The 23900-nt window shown below is 31.3% G+C and overlaps 2 protein-coding genes across 3 annotated transcripts; both read right to left on the reverse strand.

The window, feature by feature from the left end:
* Nucleotides 1–3539: 3539 nt before the first annotated feature.
* On the reverse strand, nt 3540–4022 carry LOC148575774 (uncharacterized). Its single transcript, XM_088502546.1, has one exon. It carries the CDS (start codon nt 4020–4022, stop codon nt 3540–3542), a length of 483 nt encoding a protein of 160 aa, XP_088358672.1.
* Nucleotides 4023–15047: 11025 nt separating this feature from the next.
* Nucleotides 15048–18018, reverse strand: LOC107646720 (protein SHI RELATED SEQUENCE 1-like). 2 transcript variants are annotated; one of them, XM_016350885.3, is made up of 2 exons: nt 16774–18018; nt 15048–15922 (listed from the first exon to the last, which is right to left on the reverse strand). In XM_016350885.3, the coding sequence occupies exons 1-2, from the start codon at nt 17402–17404 to the stop codon at nt 15498–15500; spliced, it is 1056 nt and encodes a 351-aa protein (XP_016206371.1). In that variant the 5' UTR covers nt 17405–18018; the 3' UTR covers nt 15048–15497. The 2 variants fall into 2 exon arrangements, with proteins under 2 accessions (XP_016206371.1, XP_020973316.1); XM_021117657.2 differs by having other exon boundaries at nt 16711–18018.
* Between the last annotated feature and the right edge of the window lie 5882 nt (nt 18019–23900).

Here is a 23900-nt window from a genome sequence, read left to right on the forward strand (position 1 = left end):
TCCCATTTGACAAGCATCACAAGTAATGTCTTTGTCAAATTTGATCAAAGGAAGACCTCTCACTAAACCTTTTTTAAACAAGCTTGTTTATTTGAAACATGCTAACATGGCCCAATCTTTTGTGCCATAGCCATTTTTCAGAATCTTTAGAATGAAAATAAGCTACATTTTGATTCTTTAGTTCATCAAGAGTGAGACCATACACATTATTACAACGATAAGCAACAAACAATACTTCATTAGACTTTTCACTCACAACATGACATTCTAATCTTTTGAATATCACCAAGTAACCTGAATCACACAATTGGCTAATACTCAAAAGATTATGCTTTTCAAACCATCAACGAAAAAGACATCATCAATAAAGGTAGAATGATTTTTACCTATTTTTCCAAATGCAATGATTTTATCTTTACCGTCATCTCCAAAGGGCATAAATCCTCCATCATACTTGTTGAGTTTGATGAAGAAAGTTGACCTTCCCATCATGTACCTGATAAATCACAATTTTATGGTTTATATTGTATTGAATTTGGCAGATTTTATTAACTTTCCTACATTAATTCACTAAAATAGCATGGTTTTGTGAATTCTCCTTAAATTGTGCTTAAGAGTGAAAACATTATTTTAGGCTCTTAATTTTCCAAATTTAATTTACTTTAATTCCACTCGATGCCTTGATGTGTTTGTTAAGTGATTTTAGGCTTAGAAGACAAAGATTGGATTGAAGAAGTGAATAAAAAGCATGCAAAGTGGAGAATTAATGAAGAAATGAGATTTTGGAGTAATTCATGGTCATGCGTAAGCATGCTTTGCGCGTACGCATGCTTTGGGATTTCGCCATGTGGCGCGTATGCATGCTCATGCGTACCCATGACATGAGGCACGTGATTTTACTTAATGCAATATGTGTGTCGCGATTTCAGCCTCTCCAAAGCCCAATCCAACACATTTCTGAAGTATTTGAAGCCAAATTCAACAAGGAACAAGGGGGGAGCAATTAGGTTTAGAATAAAAACATGTTTTAGGATATATTCTAGAGAGAGAAGCTCTCTCTTCTCTCTAGAATTAGGATAGATTTAGTTTAATATCTCTTAGATTTAGGTTTTGATTCTTGTTTTAATCTAGTTTCATTTACTCTTTCTTGGTTAATTGCCTTGATTCTCTTAGTCCTCTTGTTAATTTCTCATTTGTGCTACTTTTAGTTTCATGAACCTTTGTTACTTTTGATTTCTATTAATGCAATTTGATGTTTCTATGTTTATTGATGTTTAATTGAGTTGTTATTATTGCTATCTTGCATTTGATAGTTTTAGATTTTATTATTATTGCAATTTTACTATGCTTTATTCTTATTCCTTCCAAGTGTTTGTAGAAATGTCTCTCTTAGTTTTAGAGTAGATTTCTACACTCTTGGCTTGGAATTGAGTAATGAAGGTGACCTTGATGTTTTTTATGTCTGATATTGATTGGTGATTGAGGGTTGTTAGTTGTTCTTGGTATAAGACTGACTATGCCTATTTGACTTTTTCCCGATGTTGGAGATGACTAAATGGGATTAACTCTGAATAATCACCATGTGCGTGGTCAATGACTTGGAAAGGAAGCTTTGATTCTCAATTCTTGCCAGGAGTGTCTTTTAGCATTTATACTTCTTTAATTGTTAGTTTTACTTTCTTGTCATTTAATTTCTCGCCTCTTTATCCGCAAACCACCCCCGTATACTCATAACTGATAACACGCATACCTCACTGTGATTCCTTTGAGAGACGACCCGATGTTTAAATACTCTTGGTTTTTATTGGTTTGCACTTGTGACAAACAAATTAAACTTTGATTGTGAGAGTTAATTGTTAGTTCGGAACTATACTATCAACAGAATTATCTTGTGAAATTCCAAACCAACATAAATTCTCTCAACAGTGCCTAGAGCATCCGCTATCCAAGTACCACATGTCTTTCTTCTTCTTGGATGCTAGGTAAATATGCAAACACTCTTAAGTAACCTTAGGTATCCAAACTAATTTGGATCCTTTGAAGTTAATCCATCTTGGTTACCCAAGTGCATTAAAATCACAAACAACCTTGTATATTTGGTTTCCTACTCTTATTTTGTCAATAAAGCATTGGGAGTAAGAGTGACCAAGTTTCTTGTAATTAAAACAATAATTTCTGTGTGCATGTTGCTAAAATTGATTGAAGCTTTGATGTTGATAATGATTAAAAGAGTGAAATTTTCTATTTTTTGAGAAAGGTACATTTCTTTTGACAAATTCATTTCTTGTATTAGCACCTCTTTCAAAAGGTCTCAAACTAGAATTTTTAGAGGCAAATAGACTTACTGAATATGAGGTTCTTTTGAAAAAATGTGGTCTTTTGAAAGCAACCTCATTATTTGACAAGTAGCCGAAACCCGAATTGTTTGGACCAGGTTCAGTTCTTGATAATGATGCAATTTCATCAAGATATGGCTGTTCGAAGGCAGCATCACTGTTGATAAAATATCCAAGACCAGATTTATCAAAAGAGGTTTTTGTTTTTGAGGAAGAAGCCATGAATTTTGCAATTATTTTTTCAAAAACTGCATCCTCTTTTGTCACATAGCCCAAACCTGATTTTTCAAACAATGGTCTTTGACTTGCAAGTAATTTGTCTAAATTGCTTGAATTATGAGCAAACTTTGCTAAATCACAATTCAACTTTTTAATCATTTCATTTCATCTTTCATTTTTAATAACAAGTTCTTGAGAAGGATCAATAATGTGCTTTCCTTTTAAGCTTTTCAATTTCAGATTTCAAAAATCTATTTTCTTCAATAAGATCAATAGCACATTCGGTCTCCTTCACTTTTTCTTTCAAGAATTCATTTTCAGCTTTCAACACTTCATTTTCAGATTTGTATTTGTTGTATTTATTCAGCAATTTCTTAGAATGGTGGGTGAGATCATCAACAATAACATGTAAATCATTCATAGACAAGTCATAGTAATTTACCTCATCTAGTTGATCTTCACCATCCATCAAATAGACTTGAGCTTCATATTCGGAGTCTTCTTCCTCATCCGAATCATTTTCTATCTTTCCAAGAGGCCACGAGCACTTTCTTCTTTTCTTTCTTCACTTTGTCCTCTTTCTTGAGTTTTGGACATTTGAACTTAAAGTGTCCAGCCTCCTTGCAGTTGTGGCAGATTACTTTGCTCAAATTCTTCTTGTATTCTTTTGAGCTTGAGCCCTTGTGCCTGCTTTTGTTCCTCATTAGCCTCCTTAGTCTCCTAGCAAAAAATACAAGTTCGTCATCTGAAAAACTGTCACAAGGCTCATTCTCATCAGGTTCTACTTTTGATTTTAAAGCTATTCCTTTTTTTTGTGCCTTGCTGTGTGTGTGGTTTCATAAGCTAGAAGTTTCCCTCTTAGCTCATCTTAGGTTAGTGGACTCAAGTTGTTACTCTCAGCTAGGACAGTGGCTTTTGTTTCCCACTCTTTTGTAAGGCTTCTAAGAACTTTTCTCACTAGAGTTTGTTCAGTGTGTGTTAAACCTATAGTATCAAGGCTGTTAATGATGATTGAGAATCTCTCAAATATCTCATCAATGCTTTCACCATCCTCATGGTAAATATCTCATACTCTTTTTGCAGCATATCAATCTTTGTTTCTTTGACTTGTTTGGTGCCTTCGTGTGTGACTTGGAGTTTCTCCCAGATTTCTTTTGCCATCTTGCATCTAGACACCTTTTGGTACTTCTCGAAGCTGATAGCACAGTGTAGCAAGTTTATAGCTTTAGCATTCAGTTCTACCTTCTTTTTGTCATCATCATTCCATTCGGCTTCCTCCTTTGGAGTCACCACTCCATCAGCACTAGTCTTTATTGGGATTTTGGGACCACTCACAACTGTCCTCCATATGTTGTAATCAATTGATTGAATGAAGATCCACATAATTTCTTTCCTGTAAGTGTAATTCTTCCCATTAAAGAAGGGAGACCTATTGTTTGACTGACCCTTTGTTAGCGTGTAGGCCATCGTGGTTGTGCCCAAGTTGTTTGCCATTAGACCTTTGCTCCGTGCTGTTAAGCTTGATTTTTGAGACCTAGGCTCTTGATACTAATTGAAGGTTCCAGAAGAATTAGAGAAGGGGGGTTGAATCTATGGCCTTCTTTGACTTTGATTAAGTGAGTCTTAAAACCAGAAATTAAACTTGGCTTCAGTTTGGTCTGCGCAGTAGATTATGCAGGAGACAATTTCGTTTTGTCTCATAAAAATCAGAAAAATAGAACTAAAGCAGAGAGGAAGAAGGTGACACAGTCATATATCCTGGTTCAGTTTCCTTGTGCAATGCAACCTACATCCAGTCTCCACCACAACATTGGTAGAATTTTTACTATCTTTTAAGTAATACATATACCAATTCTCTAGGACTTAACGTAATCCTATCTGAGACACATCAAGCTTCAACATAAACTTGATTTGGTAATGCAACTACCTAAACTAGACACACTAAGTGCTTACCCAACTTAGCAAGGGATACCTCTCAATTACGTGACACAAAACAGAAATAGATCCAAAAGAAATTTGAAATCACTCTTAGCTTTTCTCTTAAGTGTTTCTCTCAGCCTTTTCACTCAATGGCTTTTATCAATGCCTCTCTCTTTGCCTTTTACCTCATTCAGAATACAAAGAAAGATATACATTGAAACAGAAAATACAAATAGTAAACTATGAAGGAGATGATGATTCACAGTCTTTGTGCTATAAGTTGAACCGGATTTATCTTTCTCTGAAGAAGCTCTTCATCTTGGCAGAATGTTTCTTTGATGTAGAAACATTGTTCCAAATGTTGAACTCTCTCAGAAAAACTTTCAAACAAACTCAGATTCTGGTTCTCTCTCCTTGCCTCTCATGAGAATCATTTTCCTTTTTATACCTTCTTTTGAGCCAAAGTTAGGGTTTCTTCAAAGTCAACTATTGGGCTTGCTGAGCTCTTCTCTTCTCTTTCATCAATCAACCCCAAAAGTTAGGGATTTCAAATCTGGATGTTGGCTTGACCGAGGAGGGCCGAGCAGCAGAAATTAGTTTGCTCAGTGCCCAAAGTCAAACCATTAAAATTGTGCTTTGGCTCCAAGTAACAATGTAAGCCATTGATTTACAGCAGAGATAATCAAACACCACTTTCTTCATTTATCCCAAAATGGTTTTATGGATAGTTGGAGAAGAAGTGAAGAAATTAAGTTGCATGTAAATAGAAATAAATCACCTTTAACCTCTGACTTACCTTAACATACTTTTGATTAGTGTGATTGGACATTAATTTCTTGATCAACTTTCTCTTTTTTTCTTATCTAGTGTGTGAGCTTAAAGATGAAGCTCTCTCTCTTTTTCTTGTGTTTACCCGAAGTACATTTGTAAAGCCTAGTTTGGGTTTGATTCACTAATGCTTAGTTAGCATTGGGTTTGGTTTGTGGATCAATTTTCATTCGATACACTTGAGTGCATTAGCTTCATTGGCTTGGGCTGCAACAAATTAATTTAGGCCTGCACACTAAAATACTTCATCAAATCCACTTAGGTTATTAACCTAATTAACATGTTTGTCATTATCAATGTGTTAATTATTTTTCTTAACTCAACACCTTTGTCACTTATTGCGACTAAATTCGCAGTTAGTGCTCCTTAACCAAATTTACATAAAATCTTTAACTTTAGTTTTCGTAGACCAACATAGTAAATTCTAAACCTCAAGGGTGTATATGCAGAGAAACTCACAACTTATTTATCAAGCATGGTCTACATATATTATACCAAACCCTTCATTAATTAAAATTATCATCAAATTATTCGTATGTACATAATTAATCATCCTATTATATTTCAATCATCAACTTTAACAAAACCTATCTTTCATCAATTATCATAAAAAACATTAATTTCAGTAAATTCATTACAACATAAACCTCAATTAAGGTCACAATTCTCAAAATAATTGTTTGATTAAATATCATGTATTATCACAAAGAGAAAGAGGGACTATGGAATCTGAGGAGCGGTGGGGAGGGCGTCAGTGCTGGAGGGCGACGACGGCATCGGTGCTGGACGGCGAGGAGCGGCGGTCTGGTACGGTGCGGCGACGCGGAGGGAGGGAGAGAGAGAGGGAGGGAGAGAGAGAGAGAGAGAGAGAGAGAGAGAGAGAGAGAGAGAGAGAGCCTGAAGCCGGCAGCAGTGGGGCTGGAGCAGCGGGGAGAGGAAAGGGCTAGAGAGAGAAAGGATTTCCGAAACGAAGGGTGAGAGAATTCCCACTTTCAATTTTAGGGCTCATTACCATCGGATTGCCTAAATCCGACAGTGACTCATAGTGGGTCACCAAAACGCGTCATTTCACTAAAATAGTTTACCGTCGGACTTATTTGACGACAAAAACCATGCTAAAGTTCGTGCCTTTTTCCCTCGTTTTGCTGCCGAGTATTACAGGCGGATTTACCGTCGGAATTAAAAATCCGCTGGTAACGATTTGCCTAAATGAATTTTATACAAAATCGTCGGTAAAACCAACAGTAATGCGCGACGTTAAATTCGACGGTAAATCTGACGATATTCATCGCATTTCTTGTAGTGTTTTGATTTGGATTTAAATGAGAATAAAATTAAATATTCTATTTTATTTGAGCCTTTAGGATTTAATAGGAACTAATAAACCAATATAAATAGAGCTCCAGAATTTTGGTCTTTAATATATTAAAATCATCTTGCAATCCTTGTTTCATCAAAGAGTTACTATTCGACCCAAAACCAGAATTTTATAAATTTTAGTTGAGAAAAATTAAAAAACCACATCTCTCAATCATACTTATAAATTTAAGTATGCTTTCACTTTGTATATATTTTTTTAATGATTTATTAGGGATGATTTTAGAATTAGAGAATCCAAAAATTCCATCGGTGTGAAGTTACAAAGACACATGTGAAATCATAACATGGAGACCATATATATATGCAGTGCAGCTTGATTTTACATCCTATACCAAATTACACGGAAGAACTAAATTACAAGTTGTCTGAAAAACTAGAAATGAAAAGTATTAGATAAATAAATTATTTTTGCAATCAATTTTAACTAATTTTTTATATATATTTTAATTAATTTTTATTATGTCCATAAACTACTAAATCAACTTAATTAAATTTAATTATTAAAACTACTTTGTCATATAATATCATCAAATTGGAATAACACTAGTGGATGAAGGATGATCGAGAGTGAGTACTCATAAGAGTTTGTGAACCAAAGGGAACATATATAAAATTGAAATAGAGTTCGATTGGAAAGTTTTAAAGATAATTTTTTTGAATTTTTGACTTATGAAAAACAGTAGTATTAATGTTTAGTGTAATTTTTAAAATTAAATTACAGTTTTTTAAAAAATTATTTAAGAGTTTATAAAAAAATTTAAAAAAATGATTTTTTTTATAATAAAATTTTTTTATCATATTTCTTATTTTTTTTAAATAAATACTTTTAAAATTAAAAATTTTAATACAAAATAATTTATTTATAAATTATTTTTAATATAATTATTTATTATTTAAACTATTTTTTCAAAACAAACTTTTTAATTACAAGGAAGAATAGAATCCAGGAAAAGAGGAAATCTTTTATTAAAGTGGGGAGAACAGGGAGATTTAATATCGTCAGCAACATCCACATCTCTCTGCCGGTAAATAGATATAAAGTGGATGGTGAGATAGATCTCAATAATTTCACCATTGGGAAAGAAATATAATAAAAAATTATTAAAACAAAATCCCATAATTCAGATTTTCTGGAGCTTCATTTAGTGGACACTGTCCAACGTTATATGAGTGTCTCTTCTCGGGAAAGATAATATAGACTACTACAATGAAAGTACCATTTTGCGCCCTCGTTACTACTTGCCATTTTGTTGCAAATTTTTGTCCAAATTAAGTTTAAAAAAAAAATCTCGCTATATTTTGATGACAAAATAAAATTAAAAGAAAAAATATTTAAAGAAAAACTTTTTCAATGTATTGAAAAAAATTAAAATAATCTAATAAAACTTTTTTAATTATTTTTTATTAGGACACTATTTAGTAAAATTCTAAAAACAATGTCTATTTAGACACCAACATTATCCCTACAAGAAAAAAAATGTTCTTGGTGACAATTTTTTAATAGTCATAATGTTATTATCACTATTTCAATTATTAGTGAAAAGAAGTTAAATCCCTTTGTAAATAAATTTCACTGATCTTCGACTTCTTTTTTCTTACCAGTGTTACCATCATCATCAAAATCATTATTGTTGATACGCATTGAATTCGCTTCTACGTTCTTGTTAGAGGATCTGTTATAATTGCCTTCACCAAAATTTGCCAGTAACTACTAATTTAGTGGTTTCATTCTTTTGGTATCAATTTTACTTGCTTTATTTTGTGTTCTCGCAAATTAAAGGAGATTGAAGCATGATATTATGAATTTTTCTCTTCAGCGTGAATTATAAGTCTTTTTAGTAGGAATAATAATACTTTTATTTTTTTTGGTGTTGCTATGAGTATACCCAAACAAATAGAATTAATAACTTTTTTTTGTGTTTGATAAATATTGTGAGTTTATTATTGATATTGTGAATATAATGAAATGTTTTATTTTGCTATAATTAATTTCAGTATATTTATATTATCTACAAATAACAATAATTATTGGCAATAATAATTTTGAAATTAAAATAAAAGTTGATATCTATCATATAATAATAACAATGAATATAACTGTAAAAACTTAAAAGTTTTAGTGGGAATAATAATGAAAACTAAAAGTTAATAACATGATAATGCTATAATTATCTTTAGTAGCTATGTAAATTGTCAAAAATAATAACCGTTAAAAGATGTAGTCTTTGCTTTCACTAAAAATATTTAACAATAAAGTACAAAATGACTAATAATATTTAATTATCAATAAAAGTATTGGTGGCAATTTATATGGTCCCAAAGATAAAATAAATTATCACTAAAAATATATATTTTTTCTTGTAGTAATATCTTTGTTAAATCAAATTTTGAGTGTCTTTAATTCTCATTCATTTACCTTTAGTTTTAAACGGTGTCTGAACAAAAACAAAATTTAGTGTACAAATCGTACTTTTATTTTTGGGGCAAACTGGTGGAGCTTTTTGCTTTTATGTACCATTATTTAATTACTACAAATGTTATATAAACAAATGAAATAGACATATATACAAGACAACTATATTTAAAAAAAAAAATGTGTTATAACTCTATTTATGTTTTCAATGATACACTTCTCTCTTATTTTTATGTGATTGTCTTGTATAACTATCAAATACCGTTGTTCATGTAGGATTGGTGCACTACTAGAAAAATTATTTTCTGTGGCCATTTATTTTTTTAGTCGCAATAAAAATAGGTTTTAATATATATTTATCAGTAATTAGACATTAATTATCTTATATTTTGTCATTAAAAAATTTTAGCCACAATTATACAATTATCAATAAAAATTTTTTTAATAGCCACAAAAAAATATATAATTACCACTGTAATATATACTAATAACAATAAATATATAATTATCGCAAAAATATGCGTTAAATAAGATATATAGCAAGTAACTATTACTTTATTACCACTAAAAATAATTTTTATTGTAGTGTTGTTTAGTTATCCCCATAAAAAAGAAGGTACATAAGAACGTGAAAGGGAAAACTAATAAGAATAAAGTGGTAGTTGCAGCATCTCTAATTAGAAAACCAAGAAGGCATGCCTCCTTCCAACATGTAAAGTACTAGTGTACGACTTAATCTATCTGCCACCAAACAATTACTTTTCAACTAAAAGCACCAATTGATCACTTGAAATCTTGAATGAAAACAAATGCAATTCTACGAGACTTAGTTAACACACATACATACAAATAGATTGTTACATTTTTCAAGTGTTGTGTGACTATCTGTTATTATCATAGCGACCAGAATTCATCTATATAATATAGTGTTATTAATAAAATGTTACATTCATCTGAGGCCTAAGAAAATAAAATTATTCAAATACATTTGTTCAATGAACTAAGCCTTGCATTGTAAGTATATAATAGGCAAATTTTTACTCTCTCTCTCTTATATAATTTTGTCAACTAGCTACATGATTTTGAATAGATTTTGATACTTCACTCGGTTCTTTTGTACAACTAACATGCAAGATTGAAGCTTCATGATTTAAAATGACAATTCTAAAATTAAAGTGGATGTTGTGAAATTCACAATTCAAGGAGAAATGTTTTGCTACTTACTTTCGCAAGCACACGTACAAACATTTTAGCACCAAACTGATGAGAAAATTGTATGCAGATCATGTTAATTATGTATATCATGTTATTAATTTGCCAAATCGTAAGGAAATAAAAATTCATTTATTTATTTATGCTTAAAATTTTTTTTTTTATATTTTTCAAAACCAACCATGTTACGCATAAAAAAAAATCAACCACTAAGTTAACTATGCGTATAGAATATATGTTAAAATATAAAATATATATTAAAAATAAATTAAATACCATATATATTTATACACAATATATGATATGTCATTTCGTAGTTGATTTTCGGTGTGCATATTTTTGTTTCATAATTTATGTTTAGGGGTGTCCGTATATCAGGTTTATTAATTTATACAAATACGAATAAAAAGTATAGTTTTATTTTTGTTTAAAATCTATATCTACTTATTATCTATGTAGTACAGTTACGTTAAACTGGAAATTTAACTCGTTGTAGAAATGTGAAACTAAATGTGTCAAATATCATATCAAAAAGTTTAAGAACCAACTATAACATAAGTTAATTTAAGTCAACTTTTTATATTTTTAGTTTTAAAATTTAAAAAATTAGAATAATGGAGAGTTATTTTTTCTTTTTTATAACAAAACTTCTGTTTTTTAATTAGTTGATTATCCTCCTAATTAGGTTCCTAGCGGAACCGATACCATATATATCCAAGATGTGTTATTATAGATATAGCAGATAAGGGACGTAAGACTGTAATAGCCGTAAGCATAACCATTCACTACAAGCACGATGATATCTGAACATGTAGATTCTTTGTTGGATCACTAAATTCTGCATACATTATTCTACTTAACAAGTTCTGACATATATGACTCATCATGCTGGTGAACCTTGTCCAATAAGTTATGTAATGTACAAATTTAAATCAAGACAAATAATTAATTATTTTGTTATTATGTGTATACGAATGAAATGCAGACCTGGATAGCCCTATATAATATATAAAGGAAACGTCTAAAGTCCAGTAATTTTTGTGTTTTGTGGTCAGTACTTAACCATTAAAAAAACAAAAATGTTTGGTAATCAAAGAAAATCAGCCAAAAACAGCCATAACTTGTCTTATTTAGCATTCATTAATTGTTGCGACAATTAATTAATGCTAAATAAGGCAAGTTCTGGCGATTTTTTTTGTCTACCTAGCATTACCCCAAAACACAAAAGTTGCTGGTCCTCTAACACTCCTCATATATAAATTAGTTTCTTATAAAAGTAATAATTTACTTAGATTGAGTTAGTCTAGTGGTTATTAATTCACATTTAAATAAATATTAGAAATTCGAAATTTATTTTGTGAATGTAATAATTTATTGGTCAATAATAAACATTTAAATAAAATTCTAATTTATGATGAATTAGTCTTTGTCCAATATCGTAAAAAGGTTTAGCTAATACGTGTCTTTATTGCATATAATAAAGTTATCATTAGTGAAAGGTTTTAAATTTTTTCATTTAATAAATATAAAATAAATATATTAAAATTTAAATTTTTGTATTTTTAATAAAAAAAATTTAATTTGTAATATGAACATGTATCTTTAAGACACAAAGTAAATAAATTCATCTTAAAAAACAAAAAACAAAAAAAAAATAAAAAGGTAATGATTTCGTGTTTAAAACTATATGAGACCCACAAAGACTATGATAAATAAAGAAGCAACATGAAGTGTCAAATCCACGACAAATGGGTTATATACGATAAGTAACTATTTACCTAACAGAAAATGTCATCCACTTGAGGCAATTTTACAACAAATAATTTCTTTTTCCAGCTATGCTCCTGAATTATATCCACGCATTCCACCATTGCTTCTTTCGATGATTTCTCCTCCCCCCCCCCCCCCCCTCCCCCTTCTCTCCCAAAAACAAAACCCCACCACAAGTGTGTCACTCTCTATTATTAAAGAAAGAGACTTTTTTTTTCTTTCTTTTTTCTTTGAATTGCTGTTTTGTTTAAGAGTAAAATTTAAATTTTCTCAAATAACTATAGCATACTTCTACCATTATGCTGATATTCTATTACCCTTGCGGTAATGAGACAAATTCAATCATGTTATGAATTTGACTATAGAAATAAGAAACAGAATGAAAGAAAAAGTGAGAAAATGAAAAGAGATGAGATCAAACTCATAAAATTATATTAACCACAAATGGGTTTTTCCACTACCTGAAGATATAGCTAGTATGTTATATTGATATCCTTCTAAATTAGAGAGTAAATTATCTTCTTTTACGTTATTGTTAATAGATTTATTTTGCACATTTTTAACATACACAAAAAATAATCATACATGTAACCCATTTAACACAGTTAAAATTTAAATACAAATAAATTTTTAGAACACGAATTAAATATATTCTACGATTATCCAAATATGTTTCAAGTTTTATTATAGTACGATGAGCATAGAAATAATAGAGTAAGTTAATTATTTAGATTAAATTCAAATATGATGATACTTTATATTTAAATAAAATATGTAGAATAATTTATTTCATGTATTCAATATATATATAATTAAATTTATTATGTGATAATATATAAAAAAGGATAATTTATCGTCTAATTTTCGAAGGATGCGAGATTAATTGCCTCAAAAGTCAAAACAAAGGCTCAATTCTTCTAGGACCATTTTCTACAATAAATTAAAAGTAACACAAAAACTTTAAGATCAATTATCTTTTTTAGATATTTGCACATTTTAATGAAATATATCAAAGTATTTTTCCTCAAATCAATATATCCGAAAATTATCCATTTCTGGTTTTATATGGTAAATTGTGATCCAAGGACAAAGAATAAGGCAGAAGACTGGGAGAGCACTTGAAGTACATAATAATTTATCAATATAAAATGTTCAACACTTGGAGAATTTAAAAATTAATTAGTTAAACAAATCTTTAATTTCATGTAAAAGGTTCATAAAATTTTGTCATATGTTAATTTTTATTATTGATTAAAAGTTAGCCTAAATATAGAACACAAGCAAAATAAATATAATTAAAAAAATATTAAAAAATTATCAAAATTTATAATTTTTAAATCTGTTAATTATCAATATTTAAAAATATAGAATAAAATATATTATTAAATTACTAAATTAAAAAAATAAATTAATAATTAAAATAATAATAAAAAATATTAAATTTTAATAACTCTCTAATATATTAATTATCAAAATCAATTTAGATAGATGGCCCGTTCCAAAATCCAATATCTCATCAAATACTAACTGAACACCTTCAAGAAAAAACAAAATTCAATAAGAATTAAAACTATTATATCATCCATAACATCTTTTTAACTGCTAAAAAGTCCATGACATTTTGAAGATCTACTTGATTAATTTTTTTTCGAAATATTATATATTCTTCTTCCAATTAAAGAATACTAATGCATAAACTTAGTTTGTAAGGAAAAATGCATAAGAAATGATATTCTATTATAAAAGATGCATATTATTTTGAAAATTCTTGTTCAATATACTTACATACTTTTATATATTCTTATTCTATTTTTTATTTGTCTCATCTAATCTCCCTTCGGTCATTTCCCCAGAAAAATTCTTTTCCATGTTATATCCCGCAAGTTATTCCTTAAAATCAGGTACTTTATTTTAAAAATGAAATATTCCTCAAGATAAAGGACATAAATTTTGTGGTTCTCAATAATAAGAGTCTTTGACTTTCAATGCTATATATTTTCCATTTATTTTGCAATTTTTGTCCTTATAGAAAAGTGTATAAATAAGGAAGCATATGTTTCATTAAACACGAGTAAGCAGTTATTATTAGCACACATATCATAGACAAATAATGCATCTATCTATATGAGGAGGAGAGAGGATGCTATGCATCAGAATTTTCAGAGAAACATACGGAAAGTTTAGAAATCATAGCCTTCATTTTTGTTTTACTACTGGTTTTGGTTTTCATTCATTTAAGCAACACCCAGGTCGCCATATGATGTACCTCTTAGGGCATGCTTTTGGTTGGGATAAGGAAAATGAAAAATAAACATTTTTATAAAAGGTTTGGTTAATAAATATCCTAAATATTTGTTAAAGTAATTAATCATAATTTCCTCTTAATCTAACAATGATAAACAAATCTATACAAACCGCATATATCTCACCATCAGCTTCACAGTAAAAATGTGGTATAACATTAACAGCAAAAAATATGGTGTCTATCAATATAAAAAAATTTATTGGAAAGTTTAACAAGTATTTTCAAAATATGAATTTGAGATAAAAATTTTCACTACACTCTTACTGCCAAATTAAATGTGCCCTTAATTATTAGGCTACCATAAGATGAAGTGTTCCCCCATATACGTAGAGTTTTCTTGCATGTGCATTAAATATGAGCACACACTGATAAGCAATACTTCTCGTTTTTAAAAACCAACGTCACATCTCTATGCAAAGTTTAGCCATTGGAATTACAGTATCGTGACATGGTTGAGAGAGAGAGAGAGATGTTTCACCTTTTAAACTTGAATAATGCTCCTGCATGGTTGGACCTCCCCATACCAAAATGTTAATAATCAGAGAAATTTCTTTCTCTCTTCATCATTCTTCAAATAATGCATTGGTTAGTCAAAACAAAATAAAGATCAAAATTTAAAACCCATATGTTTCCCAGTTCAATATAACAACCAAAACCAGCAAAGAAAAATTAATGTGTGACATAACATTAAACAAGAAACACTACACATACAAGTACTATTGCACTATAATATCCATGCATTATAAAATAATATCGTACAGATAAATGAAATGAGATATAGCTTTAGCTAGTTCATAAGTAGGAGGAGAAGAATATAATAATTAATGATGTATTTTTTGAACTAAGCATCCATATAACGCAAAAAAACAAACACCTAATGCCTGCATAATTTTCTCGTGTTCTCTCCAATTTATCTTTCTCTCTACCAACTCTTTCTCTTTGCCCCTACATACTTCACTACCAGCTAGTAGTCCACACCAATGTCATGAATAATAATCCAAACATACACAAAGCCCGTGAAATAGAAGCCAGATCCAGTACATAGCACTCAATCTTCACACCATCTTTCTTTTTCTTTGTTCTTTTCTATTTCCTATTTTTTATTCTTTTCTTTTCAAGATCTTGGATGATGAGGGAAGAATTGCGTACCGCTACTACCAGCCATGTATGTATTAATTGGAGCTGGATTGTACAACGACGAAGGATCAACATCAAGAGCCTCTGCAGACGACACACCCGGGGCGGTTGCGGTTGCGGTGGTGGCAGAATCAGTGCCGGTGATGAGGTTCAAGGGCTGAGCTCCAGCAATAGCGGAAGAAGAACCCTCGCCGCCTCCGCTGCCACCACCGTAGTAGCTAGCATTTTCGCTGTCCGGACCGTAGTCATAGAGAATCCCTTTGAACAAATGGCCTCCGATGTTGACGGCGGTTTGATAAGCGTACTGTTCATTCACATCATCCAAGGGACTAACCCTCACGCACCTGAACTCTGCAGGAGAGTTCACTATTGATGGAAAATTTCCTTGCTCAAGCTCTAACCCTTCATCAAACAAAAACAAAATTCGTTAATCATTTTTTTAATCTTTTCTTAATAACACTCATTATACCAATAATAAGGAGTAGAGTACATAGAATACTCAATGTCTACCAACAAACATGTTCTAGAAAATTTTGTTGAGCAATAATATAAGAGTTAACATATTATGAAAGAAAAAAAAATTGAAAGGTTTTCATTTTTTTTTATTCTAGCGAGGAGATAGAAATAATAATAATAATAATAGTGAAAGGTGAATGATGAAGAGAATGTTTGGGTGTGAGTGTGAGAGTGAGAGAATGTGATAAGAAAGAGGAGGTGGGAGGAAGTTTCACGAAGAACACGCATCCAGACACACACACAGAGAGGAAAAACAGTTTTCTTCCCTGTCAATCCGTTTGGTCAGGGCTACTAAATCACAGTGCTTTTCGGAAAATGTAAAACATAACCGTAAACAATTATTAATAAATAATAATAATAATAAAATTGAAAAAAAAATAGAAGAAGAAAAGCTGATATGATGAATATGGTGTAGATTTTGCTTCACACGCAATCGATACGGTTCCCATGCTTGCAGGTAAACTTCCAAAACTTTCTCATCGATCTTTTCAGAGAATTTCCCTGGGCCAAAGATTCTTTCTTTGCTTTCTTTTCTAGCTTCTCCTTTATTTTGTTTTCACCTTTTAAGTCCCACACAAACACACTACCCCGCTTAGATGCAACAAATACAAAATGAAAGCAAAACCAGTGACCTACATAGATAGATAGATGAATAATGAATGTGGTAGTAGTACCAGTGGAGGGCAAACGAGTAGTGCAAACAAGTGCTGAAGAAGTGGAAGGGTTGTTGCTATTACCGCCATCTCTAGGTCTCTTTGAAGCATCTCTGTTCTGGTGATCCTGAAGCGCCGCTAACTGCTGTTGCCGCTCGCGGCGCTTAGCGGCTGGGACCCACGTGCTCTTCACGTGGGTCTGGCAGTCGTACCCACGACTCTTGCAACAAGTCCTGCACCTCATGTGAGGGCAGTCTTTCTTCGCCTGGTTTCCGCAATCTTGACAGCTTATTCCGGTTGTTCCGCTTCCTGCTCCTCCGGCTTCTCCCACCCCGGCGGACCGCATCGCCATAACCGCCGATCTCGACGGAGACTGCTCATCGGACGCGCCGCTGGGCCCCACGCCAAGGGCAACAGCCGACGAGTAGAGATCTCGGTGGAAGAGAGGGCGGGCTTGATGGTGATGTGCTATCACGTGATGTTGCTGCTGTTGCTGCTGAAGCTGATGCTGGTTCCATAGCTCGAAACCGCGGTATGTTGAAACGTCGTCGTTTTGTTTGTACCAAAATAAGGTCTCTGGAGGAGGAATTTCGGTGTTTTGACTGTGGTGCTGGTGTTGCTGTTCCTGGTCCTGGTGGTTTCCGCTGCTACCTCTTCCTCCTCCTCCTCCTCCTCCTCCACCACCACCGCCTCCTAACGAGAACAACCCCGCCATTTTCGCGGTGCTTCTAAACCTGACCTACGACTCGATTGTGGCCAGAAATCCATATTGAGAAGGAAGCAGCACGCATGAAAGGAAAATTAAAAAAAAAAATCTGTGAAGAGAGGGATAGAAGAATAAGAAATAGAAAAAGAAATTGGAACTGATAGGTACTATGGTTTTTGGTGTTGAGAAAATGGAATTGAGACCACAAGCAAAACAACTAGTAGTAACCAGTTGTAAACTCTTTTTTTCTTCAAAAGTTTTCTTTAAGAAAATAATTATATTACTGTATTCTTTGGGCTTTGTGTGCGTGTGTGTCTCTTCACACAAAAACACACACTAACACAAACACTATCATACAAAATCACTAGCTTAGCTTAGCTATTCTTTCTTTCTCTTTTCTTTTCTTTTTTTTTTCCCTTCTCAAAGAACGTGTTTTCTTTTTTTTTTTTTTTAAGTTGTTTTGCTATTCTTTCTTTGGTTGCTCTCTAGTCTCTGGTTATAGGGTAGCTGTTTTGGTTAGGGAAAGGGTAATTGAAGCTTCGTTGGTTAAGGACAGGCGTTGAACAGTGAATAGGGCAGCGTTAATCGCGCTTTCAATTCTTTTTCCAGTGCGCTCTCTTCTCTCTCTTTCTCCCTCTCCGCCTTCAACGTTGTGTGTGTAACTGTGTGAGGCATATATATTTATGCGTTAATAATAACAAACACAGTAGCGCAGTTTTTTCTTGGTACAGCTTAGCCTTCACACACTGCAAACGCCGCCATGCCCCCTCTCTCTCTTTATCTCTCTGCTAGCCTCTGCTCCTCCCTTGAATTTATTAATTAATAACTCACTCTCTCACACACACAGCACAGAGTTTATGAGAGCTCTTTTCTATGATTCTGACCACTTCCTTCTTTTGTGTCTGTTAGTAGTGCATGTTTAAGTTCGCACAATGACAAAAAACCACCACACCACAACACTGAACAGTAACTAACCCTACTTCTCTTTCTTTCCCTTCGCCCTCGGTTGAATGAATTACTCCCTACCATCCAAATGATCTTCTACTAGTTGATAAACAGCCAAATTTTTTTCTCAGTTTAATGAGCATAATAATAACTAATGCTGAGTTAGTTAACGTTAATATAATAATATAAAAAGTATTTCATGGTTCACTCTAGAATTCTGAGAATAATGTTTTTATGTAAAAACTCACGTCTAACTATTTTTATATAAAATTAATAATTAAATAATAATTTAGTTAAATTTATTAAATTATTTAATAATTTATAAATATTAATTTTATATAAAGATAATTATATATAGGATTTTTTTTTAAATAAAATAAAAAAATTTAATATTTTTCCAAATATTATTTTTAAACTTTAATTTCTTAAATACAATTTTTTTAGAGCAATTTGGTCTCATTCCTGCCAACTCCTTTCAACTTTTTTGAATCCCAAGTTTTTAATTTATTTTCATCATTTCTAAATAATATATAGATTTACAGTAGATAGGAGTATACAAAAATATACCGACAATAAGTATGACTATTTTAAAGAATTTTTTAATTATAAATTAAAAAAAATAAGCCATATTTAATAATGACAACTATTATCATCGTCTCCAGAAATATATAGGTACAGCGAAATAAATCATATTTAACAAATATTTTTTTAATTATAAGTCGTATTTTATTTTAAAAAAATTATTTATATTTTTTAAAAAAAATTTCAAAATAAAATGCGACTTATAAAATTTAAGATATCAAATTTAAAATTAGAATTTAAGATAAAAAATTAATTTAAAAAATGACTCATATTCGTTTTAAAAAAATTGAATTCTAATTAAATTTATCGTAATATATGAAAAAAATTGATTGAGACTGTTTTAATCTATTCATTAGATTTTAACAAATATTTTTACAAGTTTACTTTTGATGTAAAGTGTTTTACACAGTCGTGTAATCACATTTAATTTTTTGGATGACTATTTACGTAATTAATGTAAAAGATAGTTATTTTTACTAATGTAGTATTACGTAATGAATGTATGTATAAAATTATTTTATACTAACAATACATCAAAATTAAATTTATATTTTTATATGTGAAATTTATTATTAAATTATTAACTATATAATTCAAAGTTTACTTTGTTTGTACATTTTTAATGTATTTTTTTTTTACAAACAACCAATCATAAAATATTAGTTCTCTAATTGTTAACAAATTATAACTCAAATGACATAATTTTTTATTCTCACTTAAAAATCTCAAATTTGAGTTTTACTTTAACTTTAGAAAAAAATATTAATTCTCAAATTCATTACCTGAATAATATAATAATGTAAAGGTTTTAATCTAATTAAATAAATTTTATCTTAACTTACAAAGATATTAAAAAAATAATTAATTGACATACCCGTAAAAATGAAATGTAATTTTATATTCTTATATAAAATATTATTTTTTATTATAAAAATATTATTTACAAATTATAATTAATCATTAAAATTAATTATTATGTATATAAATATATATAATTTAATTTATTTTTAATATATTTTTTATTTTAGTAATTAATTTTATTATACCCATAGCATTGTATCTTTTAATATTTCATTTTTATCACTTAATTTTAAATGAAATGTATTTGGTCAAAATTATACATGGTTTGAATGAAAGGGTATGTCGTTGCAGTGGATAGAAACGGATGTAATTAAAGTTAATCTGATCTGAACCATTGATTGAACTTAACCCATGCTGGTCTAAGGGTGCTGATTCATACAACGTGTCAAACAAACAGCTTTCTGCGTCCTTCGTCCTTTACACCGGAAAACACGCTACTTTTCGTGACACACTACCACTTTTGTGCTCATTAATTTATGTTTTCTGCTAACATTAAAATTCCTCTGTCTCCCTTCAATCTTTCTCAACATTTACATCACCTAATTGCTTAAACAGTATTATTTGCCAAACATTATGGTTATAGCTAGTCCCTAAAATGAATTGGAACCGCGATTCCCTTTATTTGACTATATAAAATTGGGTTAACTCAATAATATATACATATTCTTAATTGGGCTAATATTTTTCAATATTGAAGTGGGATGGGTGTTTTTTCATATTATGGGAGTTATTTGGTGAATGAAGGGAATATGAGAATCGTTAAAAAGAAAAATTAAATTGTTACTAATGTTTTGTTTTATTTTTTTTTTAAAATGAATAAAAGGAATTGGTATTATCCAATTTTTTTCATTTTTAAAAATTTAAAATTATTTAAATATAATTTATTACTTATGATTTAGATAAATTAAATATTTGTTAATTTAAACAAACATCAAAACGTGATTATCGAATATTTTTTTGTAAATTAAGAAAAAGAAATCAAGACCAATGAATGTTGGCTAATTTTTTTTATATTGTATTATTAAGCATGTATTACGCATATATTATGTAATTTTAGTATAATATTTTGATACGGATCGGAGAAATCTGTAAACTCCGCTAAAATCGGTAAATAATTAGTTAATAATTCGAATTTTAATTAGAAAAGTTAAAAATGCAAAACTAATATCAAAATAGGATAGAGCTCGTCGAAACGAGAATTTTAATACCAATTTCGAAAATTTGGCCCAAAATTAGATCAGAAAGACCGAACCGGTTGAATCGGGGTCCATCAGACCCTTAGGTCCAACCGGACCCATACTTAAAAAGGGGACAGAAGCTCTTCTTCTCCATTCTGCATCCAACACGCCAAACAGGTTGGGGGAGGAAGAGAGCTCCCTAACCCTCACTCAAACTTTAACTCTCAATAACTTTTGATCCGGAGCTCTGATTGACGAACCGTTTGCGACTACACGTTCACCGCGATGAGCTCTACGAAACCCATGGAACAATTTGGTAGGTAACTCATTATTTCCTTCTCATCCAGCTTCCCCTAATTTTGGAAATTCATGAACGATTAAGTTAAAAATTGTTCAATTCTTGTGTTCTAGGTTCAAGTTAGCTTTCGGAATTTATGGGTTCAAGCTATTGAGCATATGGGTATGATAAGGATACCCTAACCCTAGCTTAATCTTGTATTTATTATGGAAAACCTGAAATTGGAATATGTATATGTATTAGGTGTAGATTAAGTGGGTATATATGCATTGGAATTTAATTGAGAATATCTGGAGGCTTGTTAGTGATCAAAGCTTAGTTTGTGGCTGTTTTACTTGAGCTTGGAGGGGCTGTAATTTTGTGTTGAGAGGCTGCCTTGGGTGAATTAAGTGATCGACCAAGGTATGGTTTAAGTTTTGCACGTTTAATATTTACGGTGTTGTGAAAACTTAGGTTAGAGGAACCATAGGATAAGTTGAATTGTTTGATGTATTTAATGATTAGCCTTGTAATGTTGTTGGAATAGATTTGTTGGTGGATATATATTAGAATTATGAGGTGTGAAAGTTATTAATGGTGTGCTCTTATATTTATTTATGATGGATTAGGATTGGTGTTTGTTAATGAGGATGTAGAGTTGTGTTGTGGTGGTATTGCATATGCTGTAACTAATTATGTAATGATCGGAATTGCATGAGACCAAGTTTGGGCTAAACTTGGGAATATAAGGAATTAAACTGAAAAATTTGGGATCTTTTTGTTAAATATAAAATTTATGGCAAATTTTTAAAGTTAGGTTGTTAAATCTGTTCTGTAGCAGTAAAGGTCAAACATGGCAGCAACTTGTTTGTCTTGCTGCGACTTTTACGAGTTGAGTTTTGGAGCGAAACCAATTTTTTTATAAAATTTGAATAACTTGCTTTATTTGTCTAAAACTTCAGAATTTTAAGAGTTGAGGATTGGGAGTTGTGAATTTTTGAATATTGGTGGTCAAAGCTGAAAAGAAACAGATTTCAGCAAGCTATGCAACCAAGACACACTTGTTTCTCGATGAGCTAAGAGTTTCCAAACCAAAATTTAGCTTAATTGGAGTTTTGTAACAAAAGTTATTCAAATTGAAAGGTACTAAGCTTGTTGGTTTCTAAAATAGATTTTGACTCATTTTTACTTAACTTCCAAGTAATGTAACTTCTTCATTAAAAATGGTATTAACTCAGAACCAATTGAGAAAGAAACCTGGATGAGTAAAGTTTAACTACATTAACTTTTTAAAGTCATTGGATTTAACTTGGAGTTTATATTGAATTTTGAATATCACATGCTGCTGCTGTTTTTCTGGTTTTATGCACTGCAGAGCAGTCACGGTTTTTCCTTTATTCCTGAGGCTAGAGAAATCAGAAAATTATGATCTTTGGTTTGTTAGAAAGATTATTTCAAGATGAACGCCTGGACATAAAGTTTGCACAATTCCAAGTTTATTTGTTATATTAAAAAAAAAAGAAAATAGAGTGTCAAAGATGTCTTAGTGATAGTCATGGGTTCAAGAAGTTAAAGTTTAATCTTCGTGTGATGTGATTGATTTAATGTTAGAGTTGGGTTAATTTTAAGATTATTCGATATTAAAGAGGTTGAGAAGAGTTTGATAAATGGTTTGGTCGGGACCTGAAAAGGGTAAACGTGATGAATTATAAGAGAATGATGTGAAAGCTAAATGAATACATGTTGTTATGGCTATAAAGAACGAATGTAAGGAAATAATGATGATAAATGATGAGATTTGGGAATGACTGTGTGTGGCCAAAATGGTCGATATGGCAAGTTGAGGACGGAAGTTCCCTCTCTTGTCGTGATGCAGATGTGGGGAAGGTGGAAAGGCACTCTCCTTCGTATTGTTTTCCCCCACATTCTTCTCTGGTTGCAAGGTAGAAAGGCACACTCCTTCGATGTGGAAAGGCACTCTCCTTCGTATATCCTCCAGGAGAAGGTGGAAAGGCACACTCCTTCGATGTGGAAAGGCACTCTCTTTCGTTTATGATCCTCTTGGAGATGTGCAACCTAGAGACCAATGTCTGGGTTAGCTACCAGATGTGTCAGGTTCTGGCAAAATAACCGACATGTGAGCTCACGGCCAGTAGGATAGACATTCATCATATGCATATATGTGCTTTGTTTGCTATGCCTTAATTGGGAATGCCTAATTGATATATATCACCTGCTACTTGTATATTTGCTACTTGTATTATCTGTTCATTACTTGTGCTTGAACTTGTTTGGTTGTTTGTTCCTGTTGCATTATAGATGATGGAGGGATGGAGGAAATGGAGAAATAGTTTGGTGATAGGTATGGATTGAAATTGAGTAAGTTAGGTAGATTTAGAATACCTACCCCTGTTTATGGTTTTTGTTTAGTAATTAGGTTGGATAATTGTATAACGAAGTTCTAGGATTGCCTATGGCATTCTCAGGACCTTATTTTTTTAAACGCGTGGCACTTTTACCACGCTCAGAACCTCCGGTTCTCATTCCATCTTGTATTGTTATTTTTCAGATGCAGGTTGATAGGCTCCTCGCTAGGCGTCTGGATCCTAGAAAGCGAAGTAGTCCTTAGGTGTATTTTGGCTTCTGGCTGTATATATGTATA

Source organism: Arachis ipaensis, chromosome B1 (genome assembly GCF_059453495.1).
Source record: "Arachis ipaensis isolate K30076 ecotype BB chromosome B1, ASM5945349v1, whole genome shotgun sequence".
Taxonomy (NCBI): domain Eukaryota; kingdom Viridiplantae; phylum Streptophyta; class Magnoliopsida; order Fabales; family Fabaceae; genus Arachis; species Arachis ipaensis.

What these genes read in the sequence shown, in the direction of transcription:
- LOC148575774 (XM_088502546.1), bottom strand. Translation starts at nt 4,022, where the DNA reads ATGGCCTACACGCTAACAAAGGGTCAGTCAAACAATAGGTCTCCCTTC.
- LOC107646720 (XM_021117657.2), bottom strand. Translation starts at nt 17,404, where the DNA reads ATGGCGGGGTTGTTCTCGTTAGGAGGCGGTGGTGGTGGAGGAGGAGGA. An exon ending in TACTCGTTTGCCCTCCACTG is followed by an intron (nt 15,923 to 16,710) that starts GTACTACTACCA and finishes TGTTTGATGAAG; the next exon opens with GGTTAGAGCTTGAGCAAGGA.